The 26,556-nt window shown below is 41.7% G+C and overlaps 2 protein-coding genes across 2 annotated transcripts in view; both read left to right on the forward strand.

The window, feature by feature from the left end:
• Nucleotides 1–9,440: 9,440 nt before the first annotated feature.
• LOC308259010 (uncharacterized protein C2orf66) lies at nt 9,441–10,892 on the forward strand (the record flags this gene model as incomplete). The annotated part of the gene is made up of 2 exons (XM_080689676.1): nt 9,441–9,563; nt 10,713–10,892. The coding sequence occupies 2 exons, from the start codon at nt 9,441–9,443 to the stop codon at nt 10,890–10,892; spliced, it is 303 nt and encodes a 100-aa protein (XP_080545802.1).
• An 8,472-nt stretch (nt 10,893–19,364) lies between these two features.
• GTF3C3 (general transcription factor IIIC subunit 3) overlaps nt 19,365–26,556 on the forward strand; it is a gene marked incomplete at both ends in the record, with an annotated part of 36,388 nt that continues 29,196 nt past the window's right edge. Inside the window, 4 exons of the mRNA XM_080690137.1 lie at nt 19,365–19,466; nt 21,087–21,198; nt 25,159–25,346; nt 26,222–26,345. Of these exons, the coding sequence (XP_080546263.1) occupies nt 19,365–19,466; nt 21,087–21,198; nt 25,159–25,346; nt 26,222–26,345 (526 nt within the window). The remainder of the gene's footprint in view (nt 19,467–21,086; nt 21,199–25,158; nt 25,347–26,221; nt 26,346–26,556) is intronic.

A 26,556-nucleotide genomic window follows, 5' to 3' on the forward strand; every position in this document is an offset into this window, starting at 1 on the left:
ACCAGACCTTTGACTTCCTAGCCTCCAGAACCATGGTAAAGTAAACCTCTTTTCTTTACACATAACTCAGTCTCAAGTATTCTGTTACAGCAACAGAAAATGAACAAAGACACTGTGAATCTGGGTGTCTAGTTTCTTGCTTTCTTTCTCTTAGCTGGCTTCAGCTCAAGCATGATTGTCATGTGTTTTATATTTTGTTGTTTGAACTTAGGGTAGGATTTAAAAGTATGTGCTAGAAAACCTTCTGCAATAGGCTGAAATTATGGCATTTGTGTTCAAGAAAAGTCCATGGAAACTAAGATCCAAAGGGTACTGGCTGTGAGGCCAGGTTGTACATGAGACCCAGTGTTCCCAGGAAGAACAGCCACCCTGCTTAGTCCTGGCCCTTTTCTTTATGTCTCAGGCTTCTAAAATTGGTGCATACTCTGGCGCTCTGATGTGGAAACAATGATATCATAATTTGTGCAAATGAAGATCTTTTTTCTTTTTTAATATACGACTTGAATATATATATATATATATATATATATATTCAGTGCTGGGGATGGAACCTAGGGATATTCTACCTCCAGCCCTATTTTTTATTCTTTTTCTTTTCCACTGGGGCTGGAATCCAGGGGCTTTTCTACATCCAGGCTATATTCCCAGACCTATTTTATATTTTATTTAAAAACAGGGTCTCAATAAGTTGTTGAGAGCCTCACTAAGTAGCTGAGGCTGGCTTCAAACCTGTAAGATCCCCCTGTCTCAGCCTCCCAAGCGTGGGGATTACAAGTGTGTGCCACCATGCCCAGCCTTAATATTATTTTTTGAAACAGGGTCTCACTGAGTTGCAGAGGGCCTCACTAAGTAGCTGAGGCCGTCTGCAAACTGCAATCCTCCTGTCTCAGCCTCCCAAATGCTGGGATTACAAGCATGTACCACCACACCCGGCTCTACTTGAATATTTTTAAACAAAACTGATGACCTGGGCTTGATGGTGCATAGCTGTAATTCCAGTACTTGGGAGGCTGAGACAGGAGGATCACAGGTTCAAAGCCAGCCTCTGCAACTTAGTGAGGCTTTCAACAACTTACCAAGACCTTGTTTCAAATTTTTTTTTTGTTTTTTTTTTGTTTTTTTGGTGGTACTGGGGTTCCTGGAAGCCCTTCTACCTCCGGGCTACACTCCCAGACCTATTTTTACATTTTCATTTTTGGAAACAGGGTCTCCTAAGCCAGCGCGTGCGGCTGGCTTCGAACCTGCGCGATCCTCCTGTCTCCGCCTCCCAAGCGCGGGGATTACAAGCGTGCGCCACCACGCCCGGCTCAAAATTAAAAAAAAAAAAAAAACTGGGCATGGTGGTACATGCCAATGTAATCCTAATTCTAAGGAAGCTGAGAAGGAGGGTTGCAGTTTCAAGGCCAGCCTCTGCAACTTAGTGAGGCTTTCTGCAACTTACCAAGACCCTGTTTCAAAATGAAAAATTAGCCAGGCATGATGGTACACACCTGTCCTAAAGAGGCTGAGATAAGGAGGATCGCAGGTTTGAGACCAGCATTGGGTAATTTAGTGAGGCTCTGTTTTAAAATTCCATCTAACACCAACCATAATAGCAAACATAAAGAAATCAAATAACAAATGCTGGCGAGGATATGGGAAAAGAGGAACTCTTTTACACTGTTAGTGGGAGTGCAAACTAATTCATTTGCTATGGAGATCAGCATGGAGATTCCTTAGAAAACAGGGAATGGATCCACCATGTGATCCAACTCTACCACTCCTGGGTATCTTTCCAAAGGGGTTGAAATCAGAGCACTACAGTAACATATGCAACCTATGTTCATAGTAGCACAATTCGTAATAGCCAAAATATGGAGCCAACCTTGGTCTCCAACAGATGAATGGATTGCAAAATTATAGGAAATACACACAATGGAATTATATTTAGCTATAAAGAAGAACAAAATCATGTCATTTGCAAGAAGATGGAAAGACCTGGAGAACATGATGTTAAAGTGAGACCAGCCAAGCACAGAAAGAGAAGGGATATATGTTTTCTTTAATATGCTCAAGCTAGGGAGTATTATGGATACCAGAGGGACTCCAGATAATGGAGGGGAAACCTCAGCAAAGCCAGAAAGGAAGGGTAGGAGAGGAAGGCTGAGGTTAATTAATGGAAAAGCTACATTGGAATATGTGTATATATGTGAATGTAACATTGTTAACCTGGACACTCAGTACTGGGAGGGAGGGAAAAGGGGAAATAGGGAGGGGGAGGGCACCAAGCACTGTGTGAATGTATGCCACTGTCAACATGATCCACATTATGATGTGAGACTATAGTGCACCAATAAAATTAACTTTAAAAAAAGCAAAAAAATAAAATATAAAATAAAATGGGTCTGGGGATATAGCTCAGAGATAGAACACCCCTGGGTTCAATCCCTAGTACAAAAAACAAAACAAAAGAAACAAACTGATGATAGCAAAGAATAAAAGAGGGATTTCTTCACAGTGTGCAGAATACTGCAGAACCCAAGGGCCGTCTGCACAGTCAGAGCCACACGGAGCAGTGACTCCGCTGAAAGGGACCAATGGAGAACCCTGCCCTAGAGGTGCTAGAGACTTTGCCTGAGTCTGAGCCCCTCCACCAAGGAGAGAGAGGGAGCAATCCAATTCCTTTGGTTCCTGGGCCTCCCTTCCCGCACCTCCCAGGGTCAAGGATCTGGAAGCTTCTGTGACCTCAGGGCATGAGGGAGGAGCCTATGACTTCTGCTCTTCTGGGTTACCTGGCTCCCTCCCCAGCACAAGGACGCTGCTTCTGTTCTGTGACTTGCAAGAGGTTGGCTTCTTTTCTCTGTTAATTCTCTTTATTCTAACTGCAAATTGAAATCTGCCCATGGCCCCCAACACTGCTCTAGTAAAAGCAGCTATCACTGTGAACCAAAGCTATCTGCTCACTCTTCATCACATGAACAGCCCTTCCCCAAGGAGAAGGCTCAGTGTCACCGAGGAAGCCCTAGATTAACAATACGCAGACCAAGGAAATTAAATTCTATGTCCCTGCTCAAGATACAGCTAAATAGCTGTTAAAAAAAAAAGAAAACTGATACCTCTGTCTCATCAACAAAATAATTTTAAAATATCCTGTAACGCAGTATTGATACATTCTGAAGAAAATGTCATCATCGGCTTTATCAATGGTATGTCTTACTCCTTAAAACAGATTTAAAATTAAGACTCGCCAGGCGTGGTGGCGCACGCTTGTAATCCCCGCGCTTGGGAGGCAGAGACAGGAGGATCACGCAGGTTCGAAGCCAGCCACGTGCGCTGGCTTAGGAGACCCTGTTTCCAAATAAAAATGTAAAAAATAGGTCTGGGAGTGTAGCCCGGAGGTAGAAGGGCTTCCAGGAACCCCAGTACCACAAAAAAAAAAAAAAAAATAAGACTCAAAGGTGTCTCTGGTCAGGGATGGTGATGCACATCTGTAATCCCAGTATTTGGGAGTCTGAAACAGGAGAACTGCAGGTTTGAGGACAGCTTCAGCGATATAGAAGGACTCTCAGCTACCTAGTGAGACTGTTTCAGAACAAAACAAAAATGGCTGGGGATGTAGCCTGGAGGTAGAATGTCACTGATTTCAGTCCCTAGTGCCACATACAAGCACATACACACACACACACATACACACACACACACACACACACACACACACACACACACAGAAAATAATAAAAAGAAAAGAGAAAAAAGAAAGAAAAACTTTAAACATGTTTTATTTAAATATATAATTTAACACTCAGGGAACTCTAGTGTTATTTGCTGAGGTCATCATGTATATGTGACACCTGTAGTCCATGGTTACTGTAAGAAACCAAAAATATTTCGTAAATGGGGGCTCTTGAGCGGGAGAACATTACGTGATGACTCGAGTCATCCTTTGGCTGAGTTCATGATAGATTTACTTTTTTTCTGATAAAGCCGGGAAAGAAGGGGAGAACAAATGAGCTTTTTTTTGTCTACAAATGGAACTAAAACTAGAAATTACTCATAGATCAATGGCTATGAAAATCTATTCAGTCTCTCTTCTATTCAAAAAGTGCATTTCTGTGTATTAGGCACAATGTTCTCAGCACTGTGAATATAAGACTGAACGTTGTCTAAGGCATTTGCAGTGTAGTGACTTTGCTATGACCTCATTAACAATTTAGTCCTTCAACATTATTAGGTGCTTTAACTTCAGAGTCCTAGCGTTGGGAGGAAAATGATGTAATGAAATTCCAGAGTGTCCATGTACTCAACCACTGACCTGAAAAAAACTCTAACCACTTACATTAAAAACAACAACAGAGCCAGGTGTGGCGGCACACACCTATAACCCCAGTACTTGGGAGGCTGAGACAGGAGGATCACAAGTTTGAGGACAGCCTCAGTAACCTAGTGAGACCCTGTTCTGAAACAATCAGCAACAACAACAAAAAATGGCTGCGTATGTAAGCTTTGAGGTAGAATGTCCCTGGGTTCATTCCCCAGTACTACACACACACACACACACATACACACACACACACACACATACACACACACCAAGAGGCACCCCTTCCTTGACTCCACTGTCCCCTCTAGTTTCTACCTCTTCCCCTTCATAGCTGATTTCTCAGGAGCTTGTCCTCAGTCTTCTGTCCACTCTCTTCTAACCTGGCTTCCATTCCACCTGCCACAAAACAGCTCTGCCTCCCTGTTGGCCCCGGAAGCAGGGCAAAGGAGGAGCCGAGGTTGACTCTCAGCCTGTGAAGCCACTTCCCCCTGAGAAAGGAATCCCTGGGCAAGGAACAGGTGTAGGAAGGTCAGCAGTGTGGTTAGGGACATGCCAAAGGCGAGGCGCCTTCGCGACGTCATTGGAGGTGTGGCGCACGCACAGGTGGGTCTACAGCTTTTCCAGGGAGCCTGGCCCACAGTCTACATCCGGGAGCCATCGCTTTGCTCCTCGAGACTGAAGTCAGGGCTGTAAGTGAGGTCACAGAGGGAGATGCGCGAGTGAGAGGAGTGGCTCAGCACGGCACACTGGAGAACCGCCACATCCGATGGGGTCTCAGAAGCCCAGGCTATGGTGGGCGTTGGGAAAGTGGGACCCAGAAAGAGATGCGCTGGCCACCCCCGAGAGCAGAGGAGTCCACAACGCCTCACCCCTCTGGGGATCTCGTGACCCCGTCCACCTTCTGGGTCTCTGCAACAGTCCTGTAAATGGGAAAGAGGAGCTTACTCACTCCCTTGAACAGAGCAAAAAAGAACTGCCCATGTCGCCGGGTGTCACAGTGCAGGCTTGTAATCCCAGTACTTGGAAGGCAGACACTGGAGAATCACAGGTTTGTGGCCAGCCTCAGCAACTTAGTGAGACCTTCTGCAATTTAGACCATGTTAAAAAAAAAAAAAAAGAAAGAAAGAAAGAAAAGAAAGCTAGATGTGGTCGTGTATGCTTATAATCCCAGTATCTGGAAGGCTGAGGCAGGAGGATTATAGGTTCAAGGCCAGCCTCAGCTTTAGTGAGGCTGTCAGCAACTTAAGGAGACCTTGTTTCAAAATGAAAAAATAGGGCTGGGGTGTGACTCAAAGGTAATATGTTCCTGGATTCAATCCCCTGTAATACACAGTAACACACACACACACACACACACACACACACACACACACACACACAGCCCTGGATGTGCCAGGGTCATGCAGTCAGCAGAGGGCACTGCTGGGTCACCACCTCCATTTACAACCTGCATCACCTGTATTCCCTGAAGCCCAGAAGAGGCCTTTCCCAACATGTCTACTGCGGACCACTTCTCCTTGATAACACACAAGAGAAGGTCACGCCTCAAAGTGAGAGCATCCCGCGGCTCTGGGGTCTACGCCTTGCTCACTCGGAAGAGGGCGGGTGGAGTCGAGGACTCTCACTCTTTCTTCTGAGAGGCAGCAGCGGGATGTCCAGAGCAGGAGCATCAGGCTTGGCTTCCCACCCAGCCTTCATCCATCCTTCCATTCATCTACCCAACAAGTATGTTGTTTTGGTACCAGGGCTGAACCCAGGGACATTCTACCTTGAGCGACACTCATAGCCTTTTTTATTTTTTATTTTGGAACAGGATCTTGCTAAGTTGCCGAGGGGCTTGCTAAGTTGCTGAGGCTGGCCTGGAGGTGCCAAAGTTGACCCTTGGCCTTTAGAGTGCACAGATGGGCTGTGATCCTCCTGTCTCCGTGTCCCAAATACTGCGAATATAATCATGTGCTACCACACCTGGCCAGTGAGCATATTTTAAGTACCTTCTATGTGCCCGCCACACTTGCTCACTGAGTGGTCTTAGGCGGACCCTATACCTCTCTGAGCCTCAATTTCCACCTCTTTCAAGTTGGGATGGTGATCCTTTCCCTAAACATGCCATAAGGATGCTGGGAGCTCATGCAGGTGAGGTACCTGGCACATAGTAGGTGTTCCTGGAAGTCATTTCGTGTTAAAATGCCTCAAAGCTCGAGTCCTAGGTCTCTTTTTCTTTTCATTTTCTGAACTTCACTGAGGTAATGTCATCACCTCTATGCCAACCACGCCCACATTTCTATCGCCTTCTCAGACCGCTCCTCTGAGCTTCAGCTTTGTGTAACCAGCTGGACACTCCGCTGCCGCCTGGAGATCTCAAGAGGCCCCCTACTCGGCACACTGCATGGGATCGTGGTCCTGGCTTCTCCAGGCCTGGGGTTGGTATGTCAGTGCCTGGCACCATAACTAACTTGGCTGCATAATCCAGAGGCCTGGAGGTTGGTTTGGGACCTTGCTCTTAGCTCTGCTCCCGTCACAGTACGCGGTACATTACCAGGTTCTCCTAAACACCTCTAGATCCACTCACGTCTCCGCATCTGGGCTGCTGCTGCTCTAATGAGGCTAAGGTCATTTTCTGCCTGGACTACTGCAGGAGCCACCTGACTGGCTTGCACAGCCCCCCGTCTGCTGTGGCTAGAATGGTCTTTTTAAAGGCCAGTCTGATAAAGGCACTTGGACGCTTAACACCTTTCAATCACTTAGCATCGCTTTCTGCGGCCAGATCATAATCTGACTGCCCCTCTGGCCCCACATCACGCCCGCCTCCCCGCAGTCCCTCTTCTCTTAGCATGCCCTTATTTTCAGCAGCTTCAATGAGCCACGTTCCTTTTTAGCCACAGTTCCTCTTGGCACAGCCACTGCCTTGTGGGAACTCTTCTCCCTTTCCCTTCCTCACGTAGCCTTGGAGACTCCTAATCAATGGACCAGATGGTAAGTCATTCCTCAAAGAAGCCTTCCCTCACCCCGAGACTGAATCACATCCCCTCTCATCATAGAAATTGTCATCATTTATATTTACACACTTTATGGTGTAATAATTTTATTAATGTTTCTCTTAATAATATGATCAGCGAGGGGAGGGATTGTATTTATGTTCTTACCATTATATTCTAAAAGGCTAGTGCAATGCCTGGCACAATGAGGCACTCAGTAAAAATCTCTTGACAAGCCAGGCATGGTTGTGTACACCTGTAAACCCAGTGGGAGCCTGGGACAGGAGGATTATCAGTTCGAGGCCAGCCTTGGTAACGTAGCATGGTTCTTAGCAACTTAGTGAGATCCTGTTTCAAAATAAAAAATAAATTGGGGCTGAAGTTGTAGCTCAGAGGTAGAACACCCTTGGGTTCCATCTCCAGTAACACACACACACACACACACACACACACACACACACACACAAACACACACACACACCTGTTGACAAAACAAAGGAAATGAACAAACTAAGGTCATAGTGAGCTGCCCAAGGTCAGGGTGGCAAGGCCGAACCAAAGCCAGGTGTCCTAATTTTCAGTCCAGATCACCAGTCTTCTTAATAATAAGCTTGTCTAAAATTTTGTTCTGAATCATTTGGCTCCAAGTCAACTTTCCAACTCATCAACTCTAATTTCTCACCCCTCCCATTTTCCACAGATGACATTTATTCAGCAAGGGGATGCTGTAGGTAGAGTCATTTTTCTTTTCTTTTTTTTCTATGAAGCAATGCCGTCTTTTGCTCCATTTTGAAGGGGTATTATGGTAAGCTATACAACTATTTCAAAGTTATAAAGCTTCTTGAGATTCTAAGAAGAAATACAAGGTGTAGGTCAAAAGAGTAATTTTGTCTCTTGCAATAGAATTTCCTGTCCAAAAAAGTGCTATTAATTTGAAAACTGATATCTCTAAAAGAACATTCTATTAGGTGAGATAATCATCATCATATTCCTGGCTGCTATGGATATACCTTCCTTAAATGTGAAAAAGGAGAAAGCCACTCTGCTGTGTGAAAGTGCCTTGTGTGTTTTATAAATTGTTCTGTGGTTCAAGGAGAAGCTGCTGTATTTATAAGATAAATAGGTTACCCCTGAAGAAGCTTGCAGATCTGATTCTCAAGGGTCTTTGTGCCATAGATGAAAATGGAGTCATTATCTCTGAAATCTGTCTGTACACGTCAGTGACTCCCACCTGCAGCTGATCTAGTAGCTATAAGAACCGAAGAATTGTCTTGCAGATTGTAGGCAGGGAAACCTACAAGGCCAGCCCAAGCCAAACTCCTGGTAAGCTTTATTCACCTCTGCTTGCATTTCAGTGTCCATTTCACAGCTTGGGGTGGAAGACAATCTCTGTGCACAGTGGTGTGGGATATCTCTCTCCATCTTGGGAGTGGGTCAGGAGCACTTATCAGTTCAGAGTAACTGAAATCATCTTTGTTTTTTTAAAAGACTACTATCGTGTGTGTGTGTGTGTGTGTGTGTGTGTGTGTGTGTGTACTTGGGGATTAAACCCAGGAGCATTATACCTCTGAGCTACACCACCCCAGCCCTATTTTACTTTATTTTATTTTTTTTTGAAACAGGGTCTCACTAAGTTGCTAAGGCTGGTCACAAACTGGCGATCCACCCATTTTAGCCTCCCAAGTACTGGGATTACAGGTGTGCACCACCACACTCTGCTTAAAGACTGCTATCTTAAGACATAAGTAACTTAAGGTTTCATGTAGGTTTTTGTTTTTGTTTTTGTTTTGGTGGGGGGAGTTGTTTTAAAGCTTGTACTTTCTTTGAAGACAATAAAATGTACTCTTTAAAAAAAGATGAAAAAGGCATTCTTAGACTTTCTAAGTTATATTCATAATTGCTATGGTCTGATCATGGACCACTGTGGAGGTCATCATTTGTAAGTGAATCTAGAATTAAAAATGGGTACAAAGTTTAGGCAAAGCAATAAATAGACTATTTCATCTTCCTTGTCTGCCTTTATAGATGTCCTCTTTAACTCTCTTTCCTCTCTAACTGGCTGACTCTCTCTCTCTCTCTCTCTCTCTCTCTCTCTCTCTCTCTCTCTCTCTCTCTTGACTGTCCACAGTCCCCGAATATTTTCTTTCATTCAACTTTATTGCACCATGTCCAAAGCACCCCTTCTGCTGCTGTGTGTCACCCTGGTGCTAACTGGACATGTGCATGGAGCCACGCTGAGAAATGAAGACCAATGGAAGCCACTTAGTGACCCCAGGAACCGTGATCTGGTAAGCACACACCTGGGGTAGCTGGGGCAGGGTGGAGCTGGCGCCTTGCGGGAAGCATGCGCATGGGCTCTGTAACCTAGAGCACAGTGGACGGGAGGCTATGAAGGTTTATAAAGATTCCCATAGGACAGGGGTTTGCTTGTGGTTGGTATCTTATCTCTGGCCAACTTATATTGTTTTGTAAGGGGACTATTTATATTTTAAAATGATCTTAATACATATATAGCACATTACATTTGTAAATGATCTTATATACACATTGACTTTATACATATACAATATATGCATATATAAAATAAAAAGCATAGTGGCACACACCTATAATTCCAGCAACTTGGGAGGCTAAGGAAGGAGGATCTCAGGGTCAAGGTCAGCCTCAGCAACCTTGGGAGACCCTATCTAAAAATAAAAATAGAAAGGGCTGGGGATGTAGCACAGTGGTGGACCCCCCAAGTTCAATCCTGAGCACTGCCATAAAAATAGACTGTGCAACAGGGAGTTGTGTTTTGCATGAAATAAATTGATGATGATAAAACAGATGATTATGTAACCAACATTTGCAAAACTTCATTGCAAAAACTAGAAGTTGATCCTGCATAATTATCAGCTTACTACACATATTTTACACATACAATTATCTAGATTCAAAAGATTAGAAAAATTCTCTGAAAAACTATGCCAAATACAATAAGCACATCGATGCTACTGTTTCAAAATGTGTTTTCTAAAGAAAATGGTGTGATATATAACAATGTAAGATTAAAAGAATCAAACCAGACACCCTTTCACAGTTTCTCTGTACTCATGTTCTGAGCTGAGACCCAACGGTGGAGTTGGATTTCGTCTGGGACCTCAGTGCTCAGAGCAGGTTCACAGCAAAGCCTCTGCTGTCACATTATTACAGTTGACATGCCTCCCCGTTTTTCATCGACAGTGAATGATCTTGTTGTGGATTGAAACATTAGAAAGCAGACAGGAAGGGAGAAGAGGCTGCTGAAGTTTAAATGTATCTTTCTGAGGTTTTAACCTCCTGACTCCTAGATCAGCCTTAAAGTCAATTCAGGGGGAAAAAAACAGGAGGAAAATCATCTTTGAGATTTTGGGTATTTCATTTATATATGGCATTGAGTAATTTCTTTCTCTCTTTAGTTTTTCAGAAGCCTTCAGGCATATTTTAAGGGCAGAGGTCTTGATCTTGGAAGGTTTCCAAACACTTTCTCCATGAATGAGAATTCCAGGCCTCTCTCTTTCCAATCAGATCTTATTGCTGCTGCATTTGCAGACTACGAGAAGCAGAAAAACTCCTTTCCCAATTACCTCAAAGGATGAAAGTTTCTTCTGAGCTCAGGTAAAAGTTGCCTCTTTATTCTGGGATCTACCCAAACATACAACTCAGCCATGAAGTAGGGATTTTGAAAGTATTTCTTGGAGAAATGATTTTTATTTCCTCATAGAAATAAGCACTCAGTTCTGGAACCAGCTCATTACTGTTAAATATTTGGATTTGGTCCAGGTGTTTCATAGTCTGGTTTTAAAAAGAAATGACTATTATGATTTTAAGCATAATATTCTATGAAGAAATATACTAAAATTATAGAATTTTCACTTAATAGGATCTTAAATTAATGAAATAGCAACCACTCTTACCTTTACCTTTTTGTAGACCAGTTCATATGGCTAAGTTATATGAAAAATTATATAATTACATACGAAGAAATATATCAGACAGAGCAGTTGACTTAAATGGGAAATAAAAGTTAAATGAATTATTATTTTGAAGAGAAAGTATTATGCACACTATTGAATTTTCACTTTCTCATTTAGAGAAAAACAAAGTAAAATATTAGTAAAAACTATTTTTCTCATATGAAAGCATTTAAAATATATTTATGGGACTTGGAGTGTTATAACTTAGCGGGAGAGTACTTGCCTCAAATGTATGGGGCCCTAGGTTCAAGTGTCAGCAATACACACACACACACACACACACACACACACACATTTATGTTTAAGGTTTAAATTATTATTCTTATTACTTTAGAAATATTATGAAATAAATATGTACCACTTAAAAATCATCAGGTAGTCAGGTGTTGGTGGCATATGCTTGTAATCCCAGTACTTGGAAGGCCAAGACAGGAAAATCGCAAGTTTGCAGCCAGCCTCAGCTACTTAGTGAGACCCTGTTTCAGAATAAAAAATCAAAAGTAGGGCTGGGGTTGTAGCTCAGAGGTAGAATTCCTCTGGATTCAATCCCCAGTAGTGGGGGGGGGGGGAGTATCAGGTATGGTATGTTTCAAGCAAATGCGTTATTATGACTCCAGTACAGTAGCTTTTGTTTGGCTGAATGATAATGGCAATGAGATCATAATTAAGACATTTTCCTATTCTTTCACAAGTGCACAGATAAAATTATGAAGAAGTATACTATTGTTTTATTTCCCTGTGTTTGTGAAAGGATTTTCATGATTAGTTCTCTTAAATGTGATGATTTAAAAAGTAATGATTATTATTCTAAATAAAGACAATTTGCCATGTGAAATATGAGCTTAAATACTGCCATAGAATGAGAAAACAAAATGGAATAAACAGAAAGATGTTAATAAAGTTTTCACTTACTATTTTTTGCACCTGATTGGCCATAGGGTATCAGCCACTACAACAGAGAATAGTTGTTAATAACACATTCCTATTTTACTGTGAGGCTTACACGTTTCCTCTAAGTCCCAGTTTCTCAATTTACAAGCTGAAGATACCAATTTCTACCTCACAGAAAGTATCACAGAAAATATCAGATTGGTGGCATTGTAATGAAGAAATTACTTGACTTTCTGGAATAGGCAGAGTTTCTGATGTGGAGTATATTTCATAATTATAAGCTTTGCATTCCTAACATCTCTAATTAAAAAGTAAAAGAGGAGCTGGGCATGCTGAGCCACACCTATCTCAGTACTTTGGAGGCTGAGACAGAAGGATGACAGGTTCAAGGCCAGTCTCAGTAACTTAGGGAGGCTGTCAGCAAATTAATGAGATCCTGTTTCCAAATAAAAAATAAAATAAGAAGGCAATGCCCCTGGGTTCAATCCTCAATACTGCCAAAAAAAAAAAAAAAAAAAAAAAAGGGAAAAGAGTTTTCATTGAAACACGTTGAATTGAGTCTCTGTGTTGATCATATACTCTTGATTTTCTATTTCATTATCACATTTTCTTGTTCTTTCAGGTGTCTGGCCATTTTAAAACTACAGAAGTAACTTCTCATTAGGAAATTTCAACGATAGTCACAGCTAAACTTTTATTGTGTTATTTCCCTCTTCATGCTTATTTGTCAATTTGTAATGATTTCAGTCTACATTTCTTAATTTATATATAAGTAGCTGAACCTGTGGAACACATGTGACTTGTGTGTGTATTTTTGAAATGTTTTTCTTTCTATACCCATAAACATTGATGTAGGACGCTGCATGTATTTGTAAAAGTTACAAAAACATCACCAGGTGTTGAGACATGAGTATCTTCTACATCAGATGTTTTCTTTAAGACCTAGCAGTGTTAGTTTCATAGCAAATGAGGGTAAATGAAAATATTCACCACTGAGTTGAATTGCAAAGCACGGAAGGGGGGGCTTGCAGGTGCGGAGGTGTCTCTCCTGCTGCTGTGCCCAGAGGGCCACGGAGCTATGTCAGGTATGCCGGCCACTCCCAGCACACCCCCCCCACTCAAGAAGGGAGAGTAGGAACAGGAGGGCTTCTCTTCTTTGCGCTCAACCTCCTCTCCTTTTCATAGCACATTCTGAACTATTCTGATTCCGTATTCTCATTTGGAATGGCTATCTTTCCGGTATTGTGAAGAGCTACATCCTTTTCTCTGTGATTCCGCAAAAGGAAGGTTGTACTAGACTGTGAACGTCAATGTCTAAGAAATGCTCATGTGTACATTCCAAACAGTCCACGGTGGCATTTTGCAGGTTGTAGATATTGAATATCAAGAATAAAATATTTGTGCGAGAAGAAATCCTATCTGGCTTAATATGTCCCACTGTAGTTGGTTGTACATGCATCTGTTTTCCCTGGAGGGGCGTAAGGTCTTTGTGAACAGATGTCTCCTCTCATTCCTCTTTATATCCTCAGCAGCTAGCACAGTATCTACCATGTAGCAGTATTCAATAAATACTTGCTAAATTGAAGTAAATGTTGCTTTCTTCCAGCACAATAATGGAAATTGCTTTTATTTAATGACATGGTTCTTTTTTTACCATCTGAAAATATAATTATTGAGCTGGGCATGGTGGTGCACATGTGTAATCCAGGCTGAGGTCGAGCCAGGAGGATTGCAGGTTAGAGGCCAGCCTTAGCAATTTAGAAAGACCTGTTTCAAAATAAAAATGGCTGAGCTGAATGTGGTGGTACATGTCTTGTAATCCCAGTACTTGGGAGGCTGAGATAGGAGGATCATAGGTTTGCAGCCAGCTTCAGCAACTTAGGCCCTCTGCAACTTAGAGACCCTGTTTCAAAATAAAAAATGAAATAGGGCTGGAGATGTTGTTCAGAGGTAAAATGCCTCTGGATTTAATCCCAGTACCACATAATAATGATAAAATAATAATAATAATAATAATAATAATAATAATAATAATAATAAGGCTGGGGGATGTAGCCTACAGGTAGAATGCCTCTGAATTCAACCCCTAGAATAATAATAATAATAATAATAATAATAATAATTAATAATAATAATAAATCATTGGCAAGATATTTCTTATTAAACATACTTATACCCTATCAAGCATAGGTAAATGGTAGAATTGAAGCGAGTGTCTCACCATCACTGAGCCCCACTCCAAGTACCAGTGACTGGTTTTTCCCTTTCTCACTACCATCCCCTCACTAGGTGTCAAGACCCCCCACAAAGGGAATGCTTATTAATTTCAGGGCCTTTGACAAAGAAAGGCCTCCACATGGGGCCCTGCAAGGTCTTGGGGCTCTGGCAGGGCTTGCAGCCTTCTGCTGTAGGATTCCTCACAATTGCCAGCTGTAGTTGACAGCCCACATTGACTTCAGTTCCATGGTGGCATCTCAATTGGGAAGGCTAAGTCCTTACTGTGTATGAACATTTAGCACACCTGGCCATCAGATACTGTATGTTAATAATTCCCCCATCTCTACCCTATCGTGTTTTTTGTTTTGTTTTGTTTTTGAACTGGGGATTGAACCCAGGGGCATTCTACCTCCAAGCTACACCCCTAGCCTTTTTTTTTTTTTTTGGCACTAGGGGTAGAACCCAAGGGCTTTCTACCTCTGGGCTATACTGTCAGACCTATTTTATATTTTTTATTTGGAAACAGGGCCTCACTGAGTTGCTGAGAGCCTCACTAAGTAGCTGAGGCTGGCTTCAAACCTGCGTGATCCTCCTCTACCAGCCTCCCAAGTGCAGAGATAACAGCGTTCACCACCACAGCTGGCCCCAGCCCTATTTTTTATTCTTTACTTTGAAACAGGGTCTCACTAAGTTTCAGAGGGCCTCACTAAATGGCTGAGGCTGGCAGTGAACCTGTGATCCTCCTGTCTCAGACTCCCAAGTACTAGGATTACACGCATACGTCACTACACCCAGTGTTCTGCCCTGTCATTTTAACAAACAAAACTTTCTTATACACATTTATTTTTTTCTTTTTATATTACTGGGAATTGAATCCAGAGGCATTCTACATCCAAGTTATACCCCTAGACATATTTTATTTCTTATTTGGAAACAGGGTCTCACTAGGTTGCTGAGAACCTCACTAAACTGCTGAGGCTGTCCTCAAACCTATGATCTTCCTGTCTCAACTTCCTAAGTACTAGGATTATAAGCATGTGCCACCATATCTGGCTTTCCTACATGCATTTCTAGAGCCCGCAGGGAAAAGAATTATTGCTAGAAAAAAAAGCAGTATTAGCAGTATTTCCTTGAATGGAAATATATAATTTGCTCTCAAGGGTTGGTAGTCCTTCTTTACAGAGGTCCTTGACAGCCTCTCAACACTGACTCTGCTCCTCTGTCCAGGATCTAATGTGGTCAAGAACAATCGAGTGTGAGGCTTTATTATGCTTGCAAGCTACACACTAACCTTTTACATTATCATTGAGCTGAGAAAATACATGAGACTCCTAGGTCAGAGACAATTGACTTTGTGACTTATGGTGTGGCAGGCAGCACGAGTTTTACACTCATGTGGGTTCTCTTTATCCCCCAAACATCGAAGAAGGACACATGAATACTGGCTCAGGGGTGTGCTGGGCACAGGTGGATTTGTGCCAAAGCTGAGAAATTCCAAACTTAGGAAACTCTCACTTTTATAATAGAACTGCTAGCAAACACGCCCAACCTTTGCCCCAAAGATAATTTTTTTCTAACACATACTTTTTAAAAAATATATGTTTATTGGTGCATTATAGTCTCATAACATAATGTAAATCATGTTGATAGTGACATACATGCACACAGCACTTGGTGGGCTTTCCCCCGCTCCCTCCTCATGCCCCTCTTCCCCACACAGGGGAAGATTGATATTGGTACTCTCACTTATGTATCTAAAGCCCATGGTAGTAATTCCTTCATTGATCCTCACTCTTTCCCTTCCCCCTCCACTACATCACCTCCCTGGCTCCACTGAAATTTCTCCTCCATCATCTGGAGTCCCTCTGGTATCACAATTTTCCCTAGTTTCTGCATATTAGAGAAAATATATGATCCTTCACTGTCTGTGACTGGCTAATCTCACTTAACATAATGTTCTCCAGGTTCTTCAATTTTCTTGCAAATGACATAATTTTGTTCTTTATTGCTGAGTAGAATTCCATTACATGGATATCCCATAATTTTGTAATCTGTTCATCTGTTGATGGACACATATATTGGTCCCATAATTTGGCTATTGTGAATTATGCTGCTATAAACATATATATGCATATATTACTGTAGTTCTCTAATTTTAGTTTCTAAAGGGAAATATCTTTTTTTTTCTGTCCTGGAGATGGAATCCAGGGTCATTATACCTCCAAGTTATACCCCAAGCCCTATTTTTTATTCTTTTATTTTGGGGGGTGGTACTGGGGATGGAATCCTTCTACCTCGGCGCTACACTCCCAGACCTACTTTATATTTTATTTGGAAACAGGGTCTCTTAAGCCAGTGAGGCTGGCTTCGAACCTGCACTGTCCTCCTGTCTCCGCCTCCCAAGTACGGGGATTACAAGTGTGCGCCACCACACCCGGCTTTATTCCTTATTTTGAAACAGGGTCTCACTGAATTGCTTAGGGTCTCACTAAATAGTAGCTGAGGCTGTCCTTGAACCACGATCCTCCTGTTTCAGTCTCCCAAATGCTGGGATTATAAGCGTGTGCCACCGTATCTGGTTCATATTATCTTTATTATATTGATCAAAAAACAAATCTGTTTATTGACCCAAAAGGAGACAGTATTCCCACTTTCAAGAATGTTTGCTCTACAAAAAATAATAAAGCTACACGTGTTCTTTGTGTGTGTGATAGTGGTCCTGACTGAACCCATAGGCATTCTAGCTGTGAACTACTCCCAAGCCCTTTAAATTCTTTTTATTTTGAAATAGGGTCTAAGTTACTGTGTGCTAGCCTTGAACTTGTGATCCCCCAGCTTCCCAAGTGCTGGGATTATAGCATGTGCCCCTGCACCCAGCTGCCTCCAAACTTTGCCAAAAAGTGAAAGACCTATGGAAAATGATCTCCCTGGAATTGTCAGAGCTCTTCCTGGCTCCTCCTTCTGACAAGAAGAAAGGATGGAGTCATCTCTCTGTACTCTTTTTCTTTCTATTGTTGTGGTATAAATTCAATGTTCTGCTTCCTTCAGACTTCCCATTTTGATTCTCAAAAAAGAAATCAATCTGAAAGGCCAAAGTGTTTCTTCTTGCTATTTTCATTACTGCTATAACAATTTTGCTTCATCTCAAGGTAATGCCTCTGACTCACCGGGACAAATCACTACAAAGAAGTGAAGAAAAAACAGATTTAAATTTCAAGTTCCTCTGCTTCATTCTGACTTCTAAAAGAACTTTCATGCCATCAAGTTGCTCCTTAGCAGAGCCATCCTCCCGCCCCTCCTCAGGGTTCTCTTTTTCTTTAACATGAAACCTTATCGCCAGACTTGCTATTCCCATATAAGCAGCCGCAGCAAAACAAGGCAGCCTAAGACACCTGGGTCTTAGAAGAGTGTTTCTATCAAGTAAGCATCCCTACTCACTATTCTCTTCCTTTAGGAGAGGCAGAGCAGGAGACTCTTGACTTCTTAGATGTATTCCCTGGCTGCCTGGTAGATGTGAGGGGGAAAGTGATTTATGTGCATTATCTTAACACACCCCACCTGATCACCATCCATATTTTATACTTTGGTGGGACCCTGAGGATCCTTCTCTATCAGGATCTTATGAGATATTTTTCTCTCACTTGGCAGTCCTGCGTCCTGACCTCATTCTTTTTTTATTTTTATGGTGCACTACAGTCTCACATCATAATGTAGATTGTGTGACAAGGGCATACATTCACACAGTACTCGGTGCCCCTGCCCCCCATTTCCCTCCCTCCCAATACTGAGTGTCCAGGTTACCAATGTTATATTCACATGTGTACACACAGTGGCAGGCAGCATTTCTATGAATGAGCCTGGGCTTCCCTCCTCCCCTCCCCTGCCTCCCCGGCTCCACTGAGCTCTCATATATATGTATATATTCATATATATATATATTGAGTACATATATATATTCCCTATTCAACATATATATTGAGTACATATATATGAAGTACATATATATGAAGTACATATATATTGAGTACATATATATATATATTATGAAGGCTAAAAACTATGTACACACACACACACACACACACTATGATTAGGGCCTCTGTTTCCCCATTTTTCTCAGTGAACTGGTCTTGATTATTTGCAAGATACAAGCGATAATTGGTGCTTTTGTTTTCCTATTTTTTCTCTGACCTGACCTTGATATGCAGGATGTAAGCCCGATATATTACTTCAAAACACCACCAATTAATGGGCATCCCATACAGCAGAGGTAGAAAAAGATATGCTTACTCTTAAGGAGTTCACTGACCAGCCAAGATAATACCACCTGCCTAAAATGAGTTGCTAGCCCGTTGTCCTGGAAACGCTGATACGAACACACCAATGGGAAAACCTCACTTAAGGGCTGGGATCTGAGGGGAGGGCAGAGTTCCAACTTTGGGCTCTCCAGTGTGTCTGCCAGGCACGCTTTTCAGATTTTTATAATAAAATTTTGCTACAATCAAGCCGCCTATTGTTTTAATTTAATTTCCCTATTCAACAAACTGAACTTGAATAGAGGAAAAGATACCACAACGCCATTACAACCTGTAACACACACACACACGGAGAGTCGCGCAGGGTATTGGGGATTAAACCCAGGGGCATTCTACCTCCCAGTTGCACCCCCAGCCCTTTTGTTTTATTTTGATACAAGGTCTCGCTACATGACTGAGGTTATCCTCTTAGTTTCAAGAGGACAGCCAGGAAAGCGGACGATTCACCTGGAGCACCGCGCCTGGTTCCTCCGTAAAAGGCCCTGGCGCAGGAGAGGAACCCCAGCGCAGCCGCGGAACTCCAGCGCAGCGGCTGTGGCGCTAGCCGGACGGGTTTTCTAGCAGGACGGCAGGCTCCGTTTCCGGTTCTGCTCTGGGTGGAGCGTTGGGGGCGTGGCTCTCCTGGTTCTATGTTCCGGTTTCTGCGGACGCGGACGCGGATCCTGCAGACATGTCGGGCTTCAGTCCCGAACTCATCGACTACCTAGAAGGGAAAATCTCCTTTGAAGAGTTCGAAAGGCGGAGAGAAGAGAGAAAAACCCGCGAGAAAAAAGTGAGGTGCTAGGCCTGGCTGCTCCTCCCGCTCGTCCCCTAGGACCCTAGAGAGGTGCAGGGTCCCGGCGGCAGTGGGCCGGGCTTCTCCCCAAACTCAGGTTTTCACCCCACAAGCTCCCCATCAAAAACATTTTATAACATTTATAACATTTATAACATCAAAAACATCAATAACATTTCTCCCCATCAAAAAGCTTTTGTCTCGCTAGTAACCTTTCCCTTTTTATTTATTTATTTTTGCCAAGTAGTGAATTTTGATTTGAGGGTCACTTAATGCTGGCAGGTTAAACGGACCTGGGGAGAAGTTTGGAGGCAGAGTGTTCTGAGTAACTCCAGTCTTATCCTAGCCACTGAGTTGTTTGTAACCGCCTTTTAAACTCTTCTTTAGGCCCCAGGTTCGTGGGTTCTCCCCCCTCTCCTCCTCTCCCCATTATGTTGGAGATTGAACCCGGAGTGCTTATTTCTAAATTGTAGGGCTGAGGTGTCCCCCCCGCCCCTCTCCGTGTTGGGACTCAAAGCCAGGACCTTCCCTGCGCTGGGCAAGCAGTCTACCACCAAGCTACACCTAATGTCCTGAACTTGCTCGCCCTTTTTCTCTTTCCTTCTGTACAGGGGATTGAACCCAGGAGCATTCTATAACTGAGCTACACCCGCAGTCCTTTTTATTTGTATTCTGAAACAGAATGTCAGCAAACTACCGCATGCTGGCCTCAGACCCGTGATCCTCCTATTTTAGTCTCCCAAGTCCTGGGATTACACCCAGGTACTGGGATTACAAGCATGGACCACTGCCCAGCTCTTAGCTTGTTTTTTTTTGGGGGGGGGTGGCCTGAGGGTGGAACCCAGGGTCATTCTATCTCTGAGCTACACTCCAGGCCCCCTTTTATTTTTTTGTGTTTGAAACAGGGCTTTGCTGGGTTGCTGAGAGTCATAGTACTGAGCTCCCATTTTTGAAGAATCTGCTACTGGTTTGATATAGTCTTACACATGTGTGCACATAGACACTTAATAGTTTGATAGTGAGATAATCTTTAATTGTAATTTAATAATGAATATCTGTACTTTTCATATCTTCACTTATTTGAAATCTAAGGGAAAATAAAGTAATTGGACTTTTTTTTTTTTGCGGTATTGGGGTTAGAACCCAGGGGCTTTCTACCTCCGAGCTACACACTCAGCCCTATTTTTTATTCTTTATTTTGAAACAGGGTCTCATTAAGTTGCAGAGGACCTCACTAAGTAGCTGAGGCTGGTGTCTAACCTAAGATCCTCCTTTCTCAGCTTCCCAAGTACTGTGATTACAAGCTCGTGCCACCATTCCTGGCTCTAGCTGGTGGTTTCTTAACCTAATTCAAGTGACCAGTAAGTGCCCCATGTCTTAAAGTATTAGATTAATGAAACCATCAAGAAGCTTTTATTTCTACAAATGACTTATTCATATAAACGTGTTAAGATCTAAGTACTTTGAAATGCTTTGACAATATTCAAATTTAGATTCTGCATACTGTGTATATACAGAGGCTGAGACTTTTAAATAAATAAGGCATATGCCCTATTCACAGCTAGTGGAAGCTAAATCTGTGTTAGTTTTTGGAATCAAGTTATTTTTCAATTACAGAGTCTTCAGGAAAAAGGAAAATTATCAGCTGAAGAAAATCCAGATGACTCCGAAGTTCCATCATCATCAGGAATTGACTCTACCAAAGCCCAGGACAAAGATGTCAATGAAGGTATGTCGAGATCATTTGCCACTTGCATAATATGTTAAGAGTACCTAAGAAAGCCAGGCGTGGTGGTGCACACTTGTAATTCCAGCATTCGGGAGGCTGAGACGGGAGGCTTGCGGTTTGCAGACAGCCTCAGCTACTTAGTGAGGCCCTTCGCAACTTAGTGAGACCCTATTTCAAATAAAGAATAAAAAACAGGGCAGGGGGTGTAGCTTGGAGGTAGAATGCCTCTGCATTCTATCCCCAGATCTAAAAAAAAAAAAAAAAGTCCTCTCAATTGGTTATAGTTGCACTCTATACTCCCCCAAATTGTAATGAGTCACATTTTTATACAGACTGCCTACCAGACCATGTCTGGTTGAAAGACTAGTTGCTCAGATGTGATTTAATATACAGCATAGGTATTTTGGTATGCCACCTCATTCTCCATATAGTCCCTAGCTTTGCATGTCCAGATACTAAATTTAATTAGTGCATTCCGACTAATTAAATCCCTCGGAGATTAATTAATGAACCAGTTTATAAATTGATTAATTCCCAGCAATTGATACACTTTTCTAATGATGAGAATAATAGCATATGATATCTATTTACCTACATCAAGTTCCTAGGATGCTGTACCATCAATTAGAATGTAGCTTCATATATAGGTTCTAATTGAAGAACTAAACTATAGTTTTGGGGGATAGAGTAGAGTCTAGCTCTTTTCTTTTAGAACAAAGAAGCTTTTACACAGAGAACGCACACAAAAAAACAAGCTGTATTTCTACCTCTTTGGATCATGTGGGGAAGAAGTGGTAAAGAGAAAAAATTGAGATTGTAGTTTCTTACTTTGCAAGGCACATAAGGATGCAAAAGTTCTGCATCCTGTGGATCCTTCTTAATTTGCTCACAGGAGAATCAACTCTTCCATATTCTGTCCTTGAGGTGCGGTTATAACAGCAGACACCACTAGGTGCTGGTCAGTCTTAGTTGCCTAAAGCTGACTCCAGGAGCTGGCCCTCACTAAAAGAAAAGTGTCAGCTGAGTCCAGATCTGGCTCATCATGAGCAGCTAGGCACACAAGAATGGGATGAAAATAAGAGCTGAAATAAGAGCCACAGTCTTTAAGATATAAATCTCCCTACTTATTTGTAGTATTTGTATGTAGAAGAAGGGACTACTTTTAAACAATCTTTTTAGCAAAGTCTAATAATTGGAGTATATGGCTTCTAGAATCATTTCTTTTTCCTCCTGGACATATTGAACCTGTTTCCAACAACTTTGATAAATTAACATATTCTAATAGTTTGTATGTAGTATCCTTTGGATCTTGTACAGTCATCTGTGAGTAGTGATAATTTTTATTCCTTCCTTGCCATCTCTTGCTTTTTGTTGTCTTTATTGCATTGGCTAGGACATCCAGTAAAATATTGAGTGGAAGTGGTAATACAGAATCTTTGTCTCATTCAACTTCCTCCTCCTCCTCCTCCTCCTCCTCCTCCTCCTCCTCCCTTCTTCCTTCTTCTTCCTTCTTCTTTCTTTTTCTTTCTTCTTTGTAGTACTAGGGTTTGAACCCAGGGGCATCCCACCTCTGAGCTTCACCCCCTGCCCTATTTTTTATTCTTTATTTTGAAACAGGATCTTACTGAGTTGCAAAGGGCCTCACTGAATAGCTGAAGCTCTCTGCAAACCATAATCCTCCTGTCTCAGCCTCCCAGGTACTGGGATTACTAGTGTGCTCCGCCCTGCTCGGCTATTGTTCTTTTTTTTTTGTGTGTGTGTGGTACTGGGGATTAAACCTAGGGGCATTCTGCCTTCATGTTATACTCCCAGCTCTTTCTATTTTTTGTTTTGAAGCAGGATGTTGCTGGGTCCTGAGAGTCTTGCTACATTTTTGTGGCTGTCTTCTCCTTCTGTTTCAGCCTCCCAAGCACTAGGGTTACAGGCATGTGTTTTTAAATAGATATTCATCAAATTAAAGATGTTCTCTTTCATTTTTACTTGTCTTAAGAGTTTTTAGAGGCATTCTATGTCCAACCTATGTCCCCCAGCCCTAATTTTTATTTTTTAATTTGAAACAAGGTCCTGCTAATTCATTAAGAGTCTCACTAAGTTGCTGAGGCTGGCTAATGAACTAGGGATCCTCCTGTCATAGCCTCTCAAATCCTGGGATCACAGTTTTATTTCAAAACAGAGTTTCTCTAGATTACTGTGCATTGGCCTCCAACCTGTGATTCTTTTGTCTCATCCTCCCAAGTACTAGGATTACACTGCTTTTTATTTTGAAAGAGAAGTTCTCAGAATTACGCACACTGGCCTTGAACCTATGATCCTCCTGTCTTGGCCTCCTAAGTATTGGGATTTTACAGGCATGTGCCACAGTGCCCAGTGTCTGTCATGGATTTTCCACACTTCTTTTTATATTTATTTTGGATTTTCAGAGTTCTTGACTATTATCCTTATGTCTTCCTAATAATGATTATTTATTACTCAGAATATGTAGCTTTGGCTGGGCGTGGTGGTTCATGCTTGTAATCCCCACACTTGGGAGCAGAGACAAGAGGATTGCGCAGGTTTGAAGCCATCCTTGTTGGCTTAAGAAACCCTGTTTCCAAATAAAATATAAAATAGGTCTGGGAGTGTAGCCCGGAGGTAGAAGGGTTCCATCCCCAGTATCCAAAAAAAAAAAAAAAAAAAGAATATGTAGCTTTACAATCTTATTTATTTTTGTGGTACTTGAGGTGGAAGCCAGGAGCCTTCTACCTCCAGACTATACCCCCAGCCCAATTTTATCTCTTATTTGGATACAAAGTCTTGTTAACTTGCTGGGAGCCTCACTAAGTTTTTGTGGCTGGCTGTAAATCTTCTCTTCTCCTATCTCAACCTTCCAAGTACTGGGATTATTGATGTGCACCACCATGCCAAGCTTTACAGTGTATTTTTCCTTAAGCATATCTTATTTATCCCCTATCTTTGAGATTTGAAGCATATCATGTAAGTGGATAAACGTAAGGGTTTTGAACACAAGTAAATACAGTATTTAAAATTTTAACTGTTTTGTTGCAAGTTTTCTAAAATGTGTTGTATATCTCTGCTTTATGTGCCAGAAAAGTGGCTTCTGAACTTAGCCTTTCTTTACATTCAGGGTCATCATTTCTGAACATACAAAAATCATTGCACTGTGATTGTGTTCTAAGATGCAAATGAATTATGTCATGTTATTTTTTTTCTGAAGTAAATGTTTTAATACTAACACTAGCGGTTAGAGAGCTGTTACTGTATGCTCACTATTCTAAGCACATGTAGAGAGCTTCAGTAATTTGTCCAAGAATATTCAGCTACTGATGTAGGGAGGTAAAGTTGAAACCAGACAGCTTGGCTTTGTAACTCTCATGTGTACTATACTATATGTTCTGTTCTGCCAGACTTGTTAGTGTCTTAGAGTTTAAAATGAAATTTATCTCTTTGCTTTTTAACTATTAATGTATGGTTTTTTAAAAATGTTTTTCCACCTTTGCCTGTTTATTCAAATGAGGTCTAAAGGATGAATTTATAGAGTTAAAAAAAAAAAAACAACACTGTGTGGTGGCGCACGCTTGTAATCCCCACGCTTGGAAGGTGGAGACAGGAGGATCGCGCAGGTTTGAAGCCAACCGCGCTGGCTTAAGAGACCCTGTTTCCAAATAAAAATATAAAAAATAGGTCTGGGAGTGTAGCCCGGGGTAGAAGGGCTTCCAGGAACCCCAGTACCACACACACACACACACAAAAAAAAAATAAATAAATAAATAAAAAACAACAACAACAACACAGCTTTGTGACAGGTCTCTTTTTTGGGCTGCTTTTTGAGAGTGTTCATTTATGTCTTTTACTTCCAAGTTTGATGTTGCTGGGGTTAGAAAATTATACTCTAGAAAATACTTTTCTTTTTGGCCAGCAAGTATTCTAAATGTTTTGTCAACCTCAATGTCTCTTTCATAGGAGAAACTTCAGATGGAGTGAGTAAGTCAGTTCACAAGGTCTTTGCTTCCATGCTTGGAGAGACTGAGGATGATGAAGAAGAAGAGGAAGAAGAGGAGGAAGAGGAGGAAACACCTGAGCAGCCCACTGCAGGCGATGTGTTTGTACTAGAGATGGTGCTCAATCGTGAAACCAAGAAAATGATGAAAGTAAATTGTTTCTTACTTTGGTATTTATAAACACACCATAAGAAATGATGTAGGCATTGAGAAGAAAGCTTTAAGTTATACTTGGGAAACAATTCAAACATGAAGAAAGGCAAATGGTGCTAGTTCTTATATTTCCTTTTAGAGATTTTTTATGTAAAACCTTAATTATATGTGTCAAAATGCACTAATTTTGCTATTAAAAGGTTTATGGTATATTCCAGTTTTTTAAACCATGCTTATTCTGAGTGGATAAGTTTGAGTGAAGGCGGATTTGTGTGTGTGTGTGTGTGTGTGCGTGTGTGTGTGTGTGTGTGCGCGCGCGCGTGTGTGTGTGTGTGTGTGTGCGTGTGTGTGTGTGTGTGTGTGTGTTGCTGGGATTAAATGGAGAGCTGCACACATGCTAGGCAAGTGCTCCACCACTGAGTCACAGCCCCACCCAAGAAGAGTCCCTAGTAGAGGCATCACAATTAGTGTCTTGGCATGTACATCCATTTTGCTGCATAATAATTTGTTCTAATTAATAACAGTAATTTCCTGATTACTTTGATTTTTGCTTTTCTTATATGTTTATTGTACTTTGAACTTCTCTACTGTAGAAATTTTGTTTTTACTTTCTTAGGTGTTCCTTTTTGGAGAATATCATAGAACAATTATATTCTTTCCTGCAATTGAGTTTTAGATTTTTTTTCCTGCAACATAAACTTTAAGGCTAAAAAGTTCAAATTGTAACCATTTTGGCCATAATTCTGAGTTTAGAAGACTAAAAAATCTTAAAGGGAAATTTCAGTTTTATTATGTGCTGTATTAATGTGGTTGGAATTGAAACCCAAGACTTGACTATATTTTAATCTGCATGTCAATTTTCTTCTATACAGGAGAAGAGGCCTCGGAGTAAACTTCCCAGAGCTCTGAGAGGTCTCATGGGTGAAGCCAATATTCGCTTTGCTCGTGGAGAACGTGAAGAGGCAATATTGATGTGCATGGAAATCATACGACAAGGTGATTTTTTTTGTGGGGACTTTATAATAGTCTAGTAATTCGACAAAACAAATGGTGGAGCACTTCACTGTACTATTTACAAAATATATTGAGAAGCTTAGAGATGATTGTTTAATAGTAATTTGCCACTTTTATATTGAATAGGAGTTATGACCCAGACAATAAGATGTGAATAGGATATGATTTAGTGAGATATCATTACTATTTATTG

Source organism: Muscardinus avellanarius (genome assembly GCF_963383645.1).
Source record: "Muscardinus avellanarius genome assembly, chromosome: 2".
Taxonomy (NCBI): domain Eukaryota; kingdom Metazoa; phylum Chordata; class Mammalia; order Rodentia; family Gliridae; genus Muscardinus; species Muscardinus avellanarius.